Here is a 15,470-nt window from a genome sequence, read left to right on the forward strand (position 1 = left end):
CCAGGCTGGGCGTTAATGGTTTGAAGTGGCAGCCGTGGTTTGGTACAGAGTGGAGAAGGGGGAGGAAGAGGAGGAAGGCAGGAAAGAGGGGCGTAAGAACCTGCCTGCCGACCCACTAGGCGTTGGGGGCATGACTCGAGGAGGGGAGGGGGTGCGCATACCTTCTAGGTGTTAGCCGCGGTTTGGGGGGGGTCCAGACTGCGGAGCCGGCTCCTTCCCTGCCTCCTCAGCCCGGCTGAGGTGATTTGTGTCTTTCATGTTGGGACCCAGTAAAACCCATCCAAGCAGAAGCCTTCTAAAGTGGCCTACCAACAGACTCTATTAGATGTAGAGCTCGGAGGCACAGGACTGAGTGGGCAAAAAATAAATGGAGAGGAAAATACTCATCCCAGGGTTTTAGGAGTCTGACCGTCCCTTTTTCGTCCGTCTATCTCACTCTCCTGCTCTCTATCTTTCTCTCACTGTCTTTTTGTCCCCCAAGCGTATATGTAAATGAGGAAAACATTTGTATTACCCTTCAGAAGACACTATTTCTTATAGGATTCGTACTATAAAAATAATCAGTTATTTTACTATTTTATAGGCATTTTATAGTTGGCCATTTTATCAGGCTTAAATGGTAGGAACAATTTGTGGTAAGAAAATACTAAATATTTATATTCTATGTGTGTGTGTGTGTGTGGGGGGGGGGGGGGGTGTATTTATTTATTTATGTCTCGGGGCAGCCATGCATCTATCACCATGTCCACAGAATTAGAGCCTCAAGAGTAATGAGAGTATTTATTTGAAAGGACCATGAAGCTCATTATCATGCACTTTTACTACCCGGTCATTTTCCCAAAAAGATCAAACCATTTTGAATGAACAAAGTATGTTTCCATTTCACTTGTTGTGTTTCCCAAACCTTTGATATGGCATAAGTGTAACTCAATAAACATTTTGGTGTAATAGGTCGGGAACATCTTTCACTTCCCCAAAATGAACCCCCATATCACCACACATTGGTTTAGGATACCGTGCATTTTTGTGATTTGGAAAATTACAATTTAAAGTAGAAAATTAAAAGTTGAAGTTGCCATATGAGTGTTTTTGCAAGGAAAATCTCTCTTCCTTGTCTATCAACATATTAATGTGACCCTGTGTCTCAGTTTTTCCAACTCTTGATGCCCAATAATGCGCTTTTGCAACATATCCAAAACAACTGATAGTTCTCTCTCTGAAGGTTATTTCTCAATGATTTCTTCTCACTGGAGATTTCATGTGACATTTCTGAGCTTGCCAATGTGGTCTCATACTAGTGGGCTGGTTTCTAACTTCATGATTTCACTGACATTACAACAATCAGGCCAAAACGCCACAGAAACTATTAGATGATGTACCTTGGGGTTTAAGAAAATGCAAGGAGTAGCTTTGCCATATTTGTCAAAATAGTGCAGACAATAGAGTGCCATTTGTGAAAATGTTCTTTGGCTGTACAGGCTGTCCCAACCTTCTCCACACAGCTAGCCCCGTTATTCAGCCTGCTAAGCTGCCAACCATCTTAGAACATTTGTCTGAGGCACCTCTTTAAACGGCTGTGTCGGCGCTGAATAAACTGTGATTGTACTGCGGGCTATTCCCTTCATCTCATCTGTCAGCGGTTTTGATGACAAAGCAACATTTTTATTTATCTGTAAACATACATGGTGAACAACACGTCTCGGTCGCTCCACTTTTTGAGGGTGAATAGTCAGGATTGTGCTGCCCTGTTGCCAGTAACTAACACCCCAGAAATGCTGACCAAGGCGCTTGATGATTTGCGGTCCCCGGAAACTATTTTGCAAGGGCAACCTGAAAAAGCAGCAAAGCTATGGAGAACCTGAGTGTGTTTTTATTATTTCCCCAGTAGTTAGGATCCTGGATGCTGATAGGCTGAACGCTGGCGGCATGCACTGTTAACGTTTCAGCGATCCCCGATGGTAATTGGTTCGTCTTTCCCTCTGTCCTCAGGTTACTAACCAGCTTCTGTGGGGTTTGATGTCGTCTTCAGACTGGTCCCGCTGAAGATGGAAACGCTAGAGTCCGAGCTCACCTGCCCAATCTGCCTGGAGTTGTTCGAAGACCCGCTGCTCTTACCGTGTGCCCACAGCCTGTGTTTTAACTGCGCCCACCGCATCCTGGTCTCCCACTGCTCGTCCAGCAAGCCTCTCGAGTCCATCTCCGCCTTCCAGTGTCCCACCTGTCGCTACGTCATCACCCTGAACCACCGCGGCCTGGAGGGCCTGAAGCGCAATGTGACCCTGCAGAACATCATCCACCGTTTCCAGAAGGCCTCCGTCAGCGGCCCCAACTCCCCCAGCGAGAGCCGGCGCGCCCCGGGCCCCCCGGCGGCCCAGCGGCCCTACAGTAGCAGCGGAGTCGGAGGCTCCGGGAGCCACAGCGCCCGCTCCAGCCCGGCCCAGCTCGCCCTCGGCCCGCAGCAGGTCGCCACCGTGTCCATGGAGCACCGGATCAGCTGCCAGTTCTGCGAGCAGGACCCGCCGCGCGAGGCGGTCAAGACCTGCGTGACGTGCGAGGTGTCGTACTGCGACCGGTGCCTGCGCGCCACCCACCCCAATAAGAAGCCGTTCACCAGTCACCGGTTGGTGGAGCCGGTCCGCGACGCCCACCTGAGGGGGCTCACCTGTCTGGAGCACGAGAACGAGAAGGTGAACATGTACTGCGTGGTGGACGACCAGCTGATCTGCGCTCTGTGCAAGCTGGTGGGACGCCACCGGGAGCACCAGGTCTCCTCTCTGAGCGAGCGCTTCGACAAACTGAAGGTGAGGCTCCTCTCGAACATTCTGGTCGGACTCTCTTTGCCCCTCTCTCACTTTCACACGCACACATCAACAAATTTTCTGTGTACTGAATGGAAGTTATGTGCCTATGAGCCGTACTTCAGCTCCCTCTGCTCGGTCTCCCTGCTTTGGCTCCTAACATGTCTGGAAAAAACGACAATATATAAGGTGTCATTCCATCTACCTTAAAAAAAAGAAAAAAAAGTATATGTAAAAATAAAACATATTGCCGCTTTCTCTCTTAAAACAAATCTCCCCCTTTCTGAAGGAAAGTATCTTGTAGAAGGTCCTTCTGACTGTTAAATTGTTGTCCACTAGAATCAGGCAACTTGTTAACAAGCCAGCCATTGATGACTGTCCAGTCCAATAGGGAGAGCGGGTACAGAGGGAGGGGAGGGGGGGGTAGAGAGAGTAGGGTGGGCTGGAGAAAAAGAGGAGTGAGAGAAAAACAGAGATACAGGGGGGGTAGACAGACAGACTGAGAGAGCGGGGGGGGGGGTCCGTGTGAGATGCAGGAAGAGAAGAGAGTCATTATAATAGTACATGACTCTGCAATCCCCAAAGCCGTTGTGTGTTCGCTGTCAGTGTTCAGCGTAGCTGTGCTGACCCAATGTACAAAGGAAGGACTGCTGAATCAGGAAGTAAAAAAGTGGCTTGTGGAAGCTAAAGCAGCCAAACACCATAACTGCTCTCCTATACTAACCTGAGCAGTGTCCATGGCTAGTGATGTTGTGTATGTGTTGTGTATGTAGTGGGAAAGTGGTGTATCTAGTGGTAGCAGGTGAATGAGGAAACTATACATACTCTGTTCATGTAGTGAGAAAGACATGTCCTGATAGGGATAGGGTTTTGTACTATAAGATATTACAAAATATATTATTTCATGCCTGTAGTCAGTTAGAAGGCGTTCTATCCACAGGATTTAACTAGCGTTATCGGTAGAACTGTTTCCAAGGTGTTGTCCTTATTGAATTGAGGCCTGGGTATTGTGCTATACCTATCTTGTTTCAGGGATTCCCTTATTCTTTATAGAACACGCTTGACCTCTTATTGGCCGAATCCCTTTGAGGGTTGAGTTACAAAGATGAAGAAGGTCAGAAAGGGCACCTGGGATCAAAGTCTGTGTTCTCATCGTCATTGAATACCATTGGGTAAAACGGAGACAAAAGCCCAGACTGAGCAGTAACATGGACCAGAATGTCCCGCTGTTATTGACCTCATCACAATACCACTCTATGTTTAGACCTTTAACATGCTCTAAAGTCACTTTGTTCTGGCATAACTCCTGCGTAAAGCCCCCCCGCCCCCGCCAGCCCTGTCTTATATGATCTAAATGCATCCGTGAAGCCGCCCACGCCTGATTGTGTCAACCCGAACGCCATTGTGTGTCACAAAGGGGAGGAAAGGGGAGACATGAGAAAGCGGTTCCACCTCCGTTCTCTCCGGGTTTTCACCCAGGACGGGATGGGAAGCCGGCAGTAGCGCCGGAGAGGCCCAGAGAATGGTGATGGCTTGAGGTCTGGGAGCGCGTGTCACCGCTCTTCTGCCCTCTTTGGTTCTGCTCCGCTGATGAGCGTGTGGGTTGAAGGGCTTCGGACCGGCGCTCATTTCATCACTTTCACGGTCGTAAATTTGATGCTGTTCCTTCAGGTTTTCAAAATGAAAATTTGGATTCAGGAGTAATATTCAAAATGTTTCTTATCTTCTTTCCATGAAGGGACTGCCAATATTGCAAGCTTTCTTAGTCTTTCTTTTTCTTTCTTTCTCTCTCTTGCTTTCCCTCTAACTCCCTCGCTCTCTCACTGTTTCCCTTTTCTCTTACAGAGGAGAATGCGTGCGCATGCGCACACACACACCCACACAAATGAACTGTACAATTTTCTAGTTTTATTTCATTAGATGTATAGACCCTTCACACTAAACTGACACTGTGGCCCTTATGTGACCTTGAGTACTGTTTACTTGTTGGTTTATGTCTGCCCAGCGGCTGAGGCTAATGCTAAATATATGAACTGATGAAGGAGGACTTGTAGCCTGACCTTCGAGGCACAACTGGGAGAATCTGGGATAAAAGGAATTTGAACATGAACATGTGCGAACGTAAAATATGAGCACATACGAAATGTTCATGTTGTTTTTAGATTATTGTGACTTTTGACTGAAGGGTTCTCTGCCTAAAGCCTAGTCGTGAGTAATTCATCAACGACTTCAAATCTCAGAATTATACTGAATTATTTTTGCATAACCCAGTAAGGGTTCATATTAAGGATACATTAAGTGTAGAATGTCAAATGATAATGCTAGAAGTGTTTCTTTAGGGGGTGCAATCTGGATTCAGCCATTAGAAGTATAGACCCATATGATTCTATCAGCGTAGAATGTATTTTAAATTTCAATTGAAAGGTCCGAACAGGACACCTTTGCTTATTTCTAATAAAATTAAAATTTTTGTGGAATTGATGTGTTAGTAGAAATCCGCTACGCCTTTCCCATGGGCCACGAACCCATTACAGTTATTTGGTTTTACCGTAAAGAGCAGATGAGGTTTGAGCAATTCTCCTCAAAAAGGGGTAAAACAAATCACATTCATAGTAAATGAGAACAAGAACCTTTGATCTGAATGATGAAGGACTTTACAGTTTCTGTCTTCAAAATATATGGTTATATGGAGAATTAGTATTTTTCAATTTATTGAATGATTTTGTAATGTCTTCCTCTTTCATGATTTAATAAATCATGAGTTTTTATTTTTCCCCCTCAAAGATTTCAGTTTGTTTTGTTCACATTATTGTTCACATTATAGCTCACATTAAAAGTGGAATATGTTCTGACATGATTTATCTTTATCTCATTCTTTAACATCACAAAAACCTGGCATTTTCACACGGGTGTGTATATTTTTTATATCCACTGTAGCAGCACCAAAGCAAGTTCATCTCTGTCTGAGCAGATGGAACGTCATTGTTTGTTTGGTTCTAGAATGTCTGAACTGCTCATATACTGTTTGACCAAAATATCAGACATAACATTTCATTCTCAAGTTCTCAAAAATTATAAACGTATTGACCTCTAAGTGGACTACAACAGAACAGGATCAATGCGCTAGTAAGCCAACTTCCATCAAATAGTTGATTTTTTTTTTTTCTCTATAAAAAAAATGCTTTGATGTGCTTGAAAAGGCAACCAAAACAATTATCCAAGTAGCTTTCTTCAGGAACCATAAAATCAATATTGATTTCTGGTGGTTTGTTAAAATTAGCTGGCTAGCTAGTTGATCCCGCTTTGTAGAATAGCCCCGAGGGCAGAGTCTGTTTCGCTGTTTGTTTTCTTCTGAACAGACTGACAAAAGCTAGCCTCCCACAACATCTCTCCCCTTTGAATTGGTGTTAGACTCAAGTGACTCTGCAACACTTTGAAGATGTCCTGTGTACCTTTTGTAACAGGCGTTGAGTGTTTCGTTTTGGAAGAACTCCTTCAGATTCGCAGATATGCCTTGCCGTGACCAGATGGCCATGGCGCTTCTCATGTTTAATTGATTGACGAGCGTATACGTGAAGAGGCTGGGTTCATCTCTCTGTGTGCATTGCATCAAGCTGCTAATGAGCTGATGTCTTTTGTAAAGGACTCCTCAAGGCTGTGTTTGCACGGGAACACTCGACTTGAATCACAAAGCACCACTTACAATGAGCCCTGATAAACAGCGCGGCCGGTCCTTGATTGCTTTGCAGTGACACTTGGGGCGTGCTTGTGTTTGCCTCTGTGCTCTCTGTGCTCTTTGATTTCATTTTGTATTCTCACTGTTTCTGTTGAAAGGTAACCTGAGTGTATTTCCAGGGGCCTTACTATACAAATGGTGATAGCGTGTCCTGTACAAAAGAGTTTGACTAGAATTAAGAGAACACATCTAACAACTGACTCCTCAGACATGGCTAGTCAGTCATTGGAGCAATGAGGTAGTTCCCGCTCTCCATTTCTCTCTCTCTTTGATACATATACATGCTTAAGCAGTAAGGCATTAGGAGTTGTGGTGAGGTCCGCCTGGATACAGCCATGGTATATTGGCAGTATTCCCCAGAGCCCCGAAGTGCCTTATTGCTATTATAAACCGGTTACCAATGCGATTAGAACCGTAAAAAGTATTTTATTTTGTCATGCTGCGGTATAAGGCTTGATATACCCACGTCTTTCAGCCAATCGGCATTCAGAGCTCGAACCGCCAGGTTGATAATGTGCTTTACATGAAGCGACATACAAAATACTGAAAAAAGTTAGCGATTAAAGGATTAATTTTCTATTTTTGAAGTTTGCTCTCCTCAGCAGTAACGTTGATACCCTGTCCTGTTTTTCACAGGTCTGCTGTGTCGATCTCTCTTTCTCCATCTCTTTCTCACATTCTCACCTTCACTATCTCTCAATCATTTCTTACTCTCTCTCTCTCTCTCTCTCTCTGTGTTTTTCTCTCTCATCCTCTCTTCCGCTCGCTCTCTCTCTCTGTTTTCTGCTTGTATTTAAGCTTCTTAAAGAAGCACTCCCTATCTCCTCCTGCTCTCTCTGTAACGTGTGCAGGTCTTAGACAGCCAGTGCTGACTCCCCTGCTTCCCTTTTTACCGCCTAGCTCCTCCTTGTCCCTCTCTCCTCCCCCTGTTCACCCCCTCGCAGCCTCCTCGTCCCTCACTCCTCCTCTCGTGTCCCGCGCCTCGTTCCCCTAAGTCTCCCGAAGACCACTTTAATTCCCGCTGTTTACTCAGAGAGCTGCAAGGTGGCAAAGTGGCAGAGTTGAGTCTTAATCCACTCAGACCCCTCCCTTCCCTGGTCCTGAGCCAGTTAATGTGACCCAGGTGGCGCCCTACTCCCTTCACAGGGCACTAGCTTGGACAGGAGTCAGCCCTGAGGAAGCACGGATGTAGTGCACCGCAAAGGGAATAGGGTGGCATTGGGCAGTCGTCCTGGCTGTCTTGTTGTCGGTTAGTAACACCCTGGCACTAGCCAACCCCCCCCCCCCCCCCCAACCAACACATAGCTTTTTGCAGGCGCATAACAGATAGCGAGAGACACGAGATGGAAGCTGACGTGGGTGAACTGATTCAGAGCATCGCTGATTCCCAGAGTGTGTACGGCGAGGAGCTGGCACGGTTTAAAGGAGAATAGTGTGTAAGTGAGAGATGGAGAGAGAGATAGAGGACTAGAGAGCACTTACCCATGCCCATAATGTGTGTGTGTGTGTGTGTGTGTGTATGCTCTTATGTGCAGTTAATGCATCACGCATGTTGTCTGGGAGTGTCCTGACAGGTCATCATAGATGGCTAGAGAGATAGAGGCTTGTTATCAAGGCTTTTCCCCAAATGGCTCCCTATTTCCTGTATAGTGGTTCACTACTTTAAACTAGGCCCATGGGGCCCTGGTCAACTACTGTAGGGAATAGGGGGCTGTTTGTGCCAGTGTCAATCCAGGGAAGGCTCTATTTCCCTCCTTTTCATGCACAATTTATGCAAACAGGAACTAGGAAGGCTTTTAAGAGCTTTTGCCTCATCAGTAATTTCAAGGACTGATATAGAATATAGATGTATCTACTCGCGCATTTCTCTGTTCCAGTGAAGCATCGTTTAAAGCACCTGACCAGTAACTGAAGGATTACTACATTGAATTTCCAGAGGTGAGCAGTCTGTCGTTCTGTGCAGTACCTGCGCGAGACCGTTATACCTGGTTGCTCCTAGGTCTGGGTTAAAAATTAGAATGTTTTGTCGTTTATACGTGCTTCATAAAATAACAATAAAAAAATAAGTGAATTAATTTAATATAATATCTATCCAACAGTGATTTTCATACTCATGCTTGAATCCAGAAGTGTCTGTTTTCAGGACACCTTTCAGGCTTGAATCTATAGGTTTGTGGGGTTCTGTGGTCCAGGACGGGACACACAATGTATATGGTTTTCTTCATTTAAACCAAGCAGTATGTGAAGTTGTGATCTCATGCTTCCCCATGGCAACAGTGTGTGAATGTATTATACCAGCATTTTCTGGGTTCGTTTCGATATACTTTTTGGGTGTCCACGCACTCAACATTATCTCTTCCGGCAAATGAATGAAAGTCTGGTGACAGATATCAACACCCTTATGTTGGTGAATGGTCAACATCAGCAGTGATGTTTCTCTCAGAGTCGCCGCGTATGGCTGCTACCACCTCATTACTCTCTACTGTCATGCATTTATATTGCCACTTTTTTTTTGTACGTTCAAAACCACATTAGCAACCAATGTGAACAAGCACACTGCTGTCTTTATACTGTCTTTATATAAACTCAATGTGTTCTCTAGGGTTGTCTCAGGAAATCAGTTTTTATCGTTTGACAGCGAAGCTTCACATCTGTATTTGAAAATGTTGGTTTATCGCATATCTGGTAGTAAAATGTCCGCAGGCAGTGTTTTTAGTATCTGTCGGGTGACTGATCCTGCTGTAGCTAATCAGCTAGTAGTGGATGCCCAGAAGACTCCAATAGCTTAGCACACTGGCTACATTTGCAAACTGGTGAGACATGATTATAACTATCCTTCCGCATTCAAATAGTCAATGTGTTATGGCACCGTTAAAACACTGTGACCTATCTAGTCCATATGCGGTTAAAAACGTACTCTTAATGCATTACTGAGAAACTCGTTACTTCACAGCGCTTTCACAGCTTTCTATAAAATGCTCACGGTATATAGTTAATTGTATTCATAGCAGCTGCATGAATCATGATATGAAATCATGCATAAAATGATTCAGCTATTTCACCCGGTTAGTTCATTGAGAGTTGAATCTGACATTTTCATTTTTCCTTCTTTAAAGGGGCTTTGAAGTAACCAGTAGAACACCATTTGGTATGTGTAGTTCGGCATTGTTCACAATTTGGCCTGATCGTAATGTAGCAGTCACATGGTCATAATACGCCTACAGACTCTAAGATGTTTAAGCATTCTGTGACCCAGTATTAATCCAAAAATGCTCACTATTATCCTAGATACTGTGGATTTGATGACATTTGCAATCCTTGAGTCTTACATGCTGGGGAGGGGGGGGGGGGTCTTCAGGAATTACTTTTTGAGGTTTATGTTACAATCTCTAAGGGGATTGAAATATCGACGAGTGCTGGTGAATGAAATCTTGATGATTTAAAATCATTCACTTGGCTATTCCTGTCTCAGGTACTACTAGATGTATAAACGCATTTGCTGTAGCAAGTCGTCTGACGTCCAATCCAGTTGGTCTGAGATCAGCTGGTGTCCAGTCTTTCAAAACACCCGGATTCCGTATCCGGTGTTTCCGGACAGGCTCTGGAATGTCTGTCCCCCTGGGCAGTGTCCCTGCTGACCTGGTGACAGGGGACAAAGGAACAAGCACATCTACACTGTGTTTGTGTCTGTGGGTGTGTGAGTGTGTGGGGACACGTTAGCACGTCTCCACTCTGTCAAACCCTTCTTTGTTTTCGTCTGGATTCTTAAGCTTCCTCTCCCTGGCTCTCTCCAGAACCAGCTGTCTGCGGCTGGGATGCTTGTCAAATTCCTTCCCCTATGAATTTGTCTCCAGCCCAAAACGCACTGCTACAGAAGTGCTCCACAGGGAGATACTGAGTTTGGATATCAACTGAAAACACTTTGGGTACCTCCACAAATGCACCCTATTCCACTGTATTGTGTGTCTTAGGGCCCTGGTCAGAATAGTGCCATATGTTGGGAGAAGGATAACATTTAATGTGCAACCAAACACCTGCGGAAATAGAAACCATACAGTATTGTGCATACTGTATTTCCATGGACATATTTAGCATGTACCCATTATAAAGTTAGTTAAGTCCAATGGAATGTGTACCACAAGACAAAAAGAGAACAGTACATCTTCCCTCTGGCTTAATGTCCTTTTCTGAACCAGGGAAACTCATGCATACTTTATACAGTATCGCTTCTTTTATGGGCTTCTTAAAAGGTCATTCATCAGCTATGTTAGACTAATGACAGTACTAACTCATGTTTCAGTTGGGCCATAGTCAGAACTAGGGGAGTGCTAAGTTGCCATTAGGACTAGCCTGGATTCGACACAGAACCCAATTGTTCTACCTGAAACAAAAGGTTCAACCAGAAATCAAAAAGCATTCTATTTGGGCCTCCCCCCAAAAATGGGTTCTTTTTAACTGTTTTCCACACTTCCATCTCCTCAGAGCAGAACGTTGTCCTTGCTGGGCCCTCCTACAGGAGGGTAACTCTTTTCTTACTGACAGTCGTGAAGTTCCCAGACTGGCTTGGAAGCAGTGACACCAGCTCGGCTCCCAGCCTCACACTATTGGCTAGGAGCGTCTGGTGTCACAATGCGCCTTTCTGGCTACAGCTGCTGGTTTATATTGGATTGAAGCCAAGCTTGGGACCATGTCTAGTGATTACCTTTGCAAGATTGCAACCACTGAAGGCAATAAAACGTTTTTGGCTTGTCAGCGTAATATCGTGTAATGTCATGTTTTCCATGACTAAGTCATTCCGCTGATTAGCTATCCTTGCGTGCACTAGCAACCAGGGTATGCGTTTTGGTGTTCTGTTGTTGTTTTCATTTCGCCACCGACAGTGGATTCTGCGGAGGCTGAACCTCGAGCTCTGAGTTATTTCTATACACATACTGTTTGTGTCAGAAAGTGAAGGGTACGAGCCATTGAAAATGAAATGTTTGTGTTGCCAAGACAACCAGAATAAGAGTGATGACGACGTCGGATGCATTGGAACTCTGAGAATTCCAGCCTTCTATTTCCAGAACACTGATGCCGCTGCAGTAGAGACTGACCTAGTGCCAGTCCAAAATCCCAACCCTTTTGCCTCTCTTGGGCACTCCTCTTCTCCTGAACCCTATGGGTCCGAATTAAAAGTGCCGGAGTTTCCCGCGTTTCCCTCCCTGTGTTTTGGATTTCATCATTTGGAACTCAGACAGGATCTGTCATTAACAAATCACAAAAAGACAGCGCCCCAGTTATTCAACGTGCCTACGTCTTCTCGCCGATTCAAGTATGCGTGAAAGGAATTGCTGAGGGCTATGTGGTTTAGATCCTTAGTCAACCGCCTCCTGAAGTCACGCGGAAGCTGTCAATTGTCTGACGCATTTCATCTTTATAAAGCACGCCGTTCCTCCCCATTTGGCCGTACCCATCATTGGCCGTATATGTTATGGCATATAGGCCACGTATGACCACATTCACGTCATTCCTGTTCATGTCACTGTTTTGTGATTTCAAGCCTTCGATAACCGCTCATTTTCTCTGTCTGGGAGCATGTTGAGGCTGCTGGCCATAGATGCATAGACCGCATGCATGTAAATACATCCACTTTCCAACAAAGAACAACACGCTGTGTCAGATCGTTTTTTTCTTCCCATCTAAAGACATTGAAGCCTTTTGTTCCTCATCGTAATGCGCATCAATATCAGTGTACATGTAGGCACCTGTACATGTGTAAATGTTGTTGGTCCAGTTCTATCAGGTATATTGGCTTCAATTTGTGTTTATTATAATGCCTGAGCTTCTGTGCAAATCAGCCTGTAGCCATCTTATAAATACATTCACATAGCAACACTATCAGTCATCTTTCTGTCGGCTCATCACATTTTTCAGAACGCTGCTAACAGCTGCTGCCATAGTAACAACAGTGTGTTTCCCCCAAGGCGTCTGCAACAGCTCGATCACAACCTACTGGTAGCTCACAGCACTTTTATGAAAGCTCGCGAGACAATTCTGAAGGTACGTGCTGGTTCCACCGCAAACTGTCATTAGTCGTCTCACCAGTGTCAGACGACCCTGCCTCAAAAGCAATACATTTGGTTTCAAATAGTCTTTTAGGCGGTTGTCAGAGAACTTTCTCCAGAACCACAGGGTGTGTTGGGAATAAATATTTCATTTGTGTCTGTTACAATGTAACAATGTAATAGGAAACATAACACATATTAGACGTAGTTCTGCAATCTTAGAGTTATGTTTTTAACCCCTCCGTTATATCGATATAAAATAGTGCAGAATGTTCTCTTGTGCAGTTGGAATCTAGGAAGAAATTGCAGGGGAGAAGAGAAGAATGTGCCTAATTGAAAGGTCAGAAAAAGAGTACCTCAAGACATATTTTAAATAGCTCTCATGCCCAAAGTTTAGTGACCTAGTATGAACCATATTAGCGATGTATACTGTTAGTTTCAAAAATACACCATTTAGAAATGAACTGCACCCTACGGTTTGTTCTCTCACCAATACCGTCCAGTCTGCTCTTCCACCCCAGTCTGAGGACACTGTTAGCAGGTCAGTGGAGCGGTGTTACACACATACAGTCAGGAGTCCGATCAGCTGCTGAGTAGCAGTCCCTCTGACCTGATCCTGATCATTCGCTAATCTCATTTCATGTTGTGGTGTCACACTATTGTCAGTCACGCGTGATCACTCAGGGGACAGGGGATTTATTGCAGCCCAAAACTGGGTTCAAAGGCTATTTAAAATCCTGCTGAATGTTTTTTTTGGAGTACTTCCAGAAATGCAACCCATGGCCATCCGATAATAGGGTTTGAACCCAGGTCTGATAAGTTGCATGTCCCAATAAGCGGATACTGGTCCCAATAAGCCTCCAATGGTTCAATCCTCATGCTCCCATTCCCCTGGCTTGACCTCTCCATCTGCCACTCAATACATTTTAGTCCCAAATGACACCCTATTCCCAACATAGTGCACCACTTTTGACCTAGTGGCTGACAGGATTCTGCTAAAGAGGCGGCCTCTAAAGGGTGCAGGGCGCCATTAGGGCCATGGCCAGACCTTTATCTGTGTCCAAATGGCCGGTGGAGAAAGAGATGGGTGGCTGGATTAAAGGCTCGCTAATCCTCTCCATGGAAGCCAGCTGTGTTGGATTCAAAATAGATCCTGCTTTGTCACTAATAGAGAGAGGCTGTACCTATAGATTTGTCCAAGGGCCGCCTCCTCTCGCTGCGTGTATGTGCATGTGGTTGTTTGTTTGTTCCAATCACGATTCTCACAGGCAGAGACAATAAGACATGATACACATACAGTGGGGAGAACAAGTATATGATACACTGCCGATTTTTCAGGTTTTCCCACTTACAAAGCATGTAGAAGTCTGTCATTTTTATCATAGGTACTCTTCAACTGTGGGTGACGGAATAAAAAAAAAAAATCTACATGCTTTGTAAGTAGGAAAACCTGCAAAATCGACAGTGTATCAAATACTTGTTCTCCCCACTGTACGTCTGTGACACACATGTACATCCTTTGATTACCAAGCCATTCTCAAATACCTAGTAGTTGTCCGACCATCTCCAAATACCTGTCTACTTGGCTGCCTTTGAAACCAGACAACCTCCCAATTCCCCTATTGTATAGAACTGTCTTACACCTTTGTTAATGAGAAACTTGAACCAGTCTGTTAAAATACTACTGACGTATTGGTAGGTGGTTCCTCGCTTACTGGAGAATGAAGATCTACAAAACATGAATAATTAATAACCCAAATAATTTGAACCCATAATGTGAGACGATTCTCTACAGCAGGTCCTTACACACTACGCACATTATGCATCCGGGACCAGTGGTTGAGCATTGTACAGCTGTAATCGGTCCAGTAGGAGGGCACAGTTACAGCTGCCATATAAAGGCAAATAGACAAGTTCATCTCTGAAAATCCGATTCCATGAATGATTTCAGGCTAGAATCTCCATGATGATCACTGGCATCTAGCAGAACGTGAACCGTCCCTAATAAACCCTGAATATCACTCTGTCACTCAGCATTATCAACCCCTCTGCCGACTGCAAAAAATACCATTATCTTTGTTTGTTTATGCTGGCCAATGTTTATCTACTTATTTTGGACCTTTTTTTTCCCTAAAGCCGCAAATGGAAACTGTCAGTTTTAATCGAATGGACTGAAAGCATGGTTTATACTTTTGGCCAGGTTTATCCATTCTTCGACTGAAGACGCTGAAGTGCTTCAATGAGCCTGTGGTTTGTGTAAGCGTCCAGAATGGCGCTCTACTTCTGACCAGGTGGAGCACCATTGTCATGCGCTTTGTAGGGAATGGACCATCCTTTAGGACCCAGGCTAAGTCCGCAGTTTCACAACTGAGACCATGATGGGGTCATCGTGACATGGTGTTGAATGAGACTCTGCCTGTTTCCATGTTTCTTTGGTCATATCATGACTGTAACCTGGGTTGGTCAAGAAGGGGAAATGAGAAGAGAAAAAGTGGCAGGAGACGGGAGGGAAATGGGGATGAGTGGGACGAGTGGAGGGGGTGGGTGGACGTGATGATGCGGATTGTCAGACTCAGCCATCAGCTCCAGACTGGCAGGCTTTAAATGGGACCAGAACACACAGTGACCCGCTCACGGTCACACATCTGCTGAGTCCATGGCTGTAATGACAGTTACAAAACCACACACAGTAGTCGGGAAATTGCTACTGTGTCTGTGTCTAGTCCAGAAATCAGAAAAGGTTCTGGAGACATTCTGGATTAAGGTAGACATGCACCGGTTGAAATAAGCTTTGAAGCGTATCCGGTATCAACACAAAATGAATTCAACTCCTTTAATGGCAATTGTTCTGGCACCTTTACTGACGCAAACAATTCTGGGTATGTGTAAATG

At 44.8% G+C, this 15,470-nt stretch overlaps 1 protein-coding gene across 6 annotated transcripts in view; it reads left to right on the top strand.

Annotated features, from left to right (window-relative positions):
- Positions 1-15,470, top strand: part of mid2 (midline 2) — a 133,970-nt gene that overhangs the window by 73,413 nt on the left and 45,087 nt on the right. For all 6 annotated transcript variants that reach the window (XM_010897605.3, XM_010897587.4, XM_010897611.3 and 3 more), the window contains one exon: positions 1,990-2,801. In XM_010897605.3, coding sequence (XP_010895907.1) covers positions 2,046-2,801 — 756 coding nt within the window. In that variant the 5' untranslated portion in view covers positions 1,990-2,045. The remainder of the gene's footprint in view (positions 1-1,989; positions 2,802-15,470) is intronic.

Source organism: Esox lucius, chromosome 4 (genome assembly GCF_011004845.1).
Source record: "Esox lucius isolate fEsoLuc1 chromosome 4, fEsoLuc1.pri, whole genome shotgun sequence".
Taxonomy (NCBI): domain Eukaryota; kingdom Metazoa; phylum Chordata; class Actinopteri; order Esociformes; family Esocidae; genus Esox; species Esox lucius.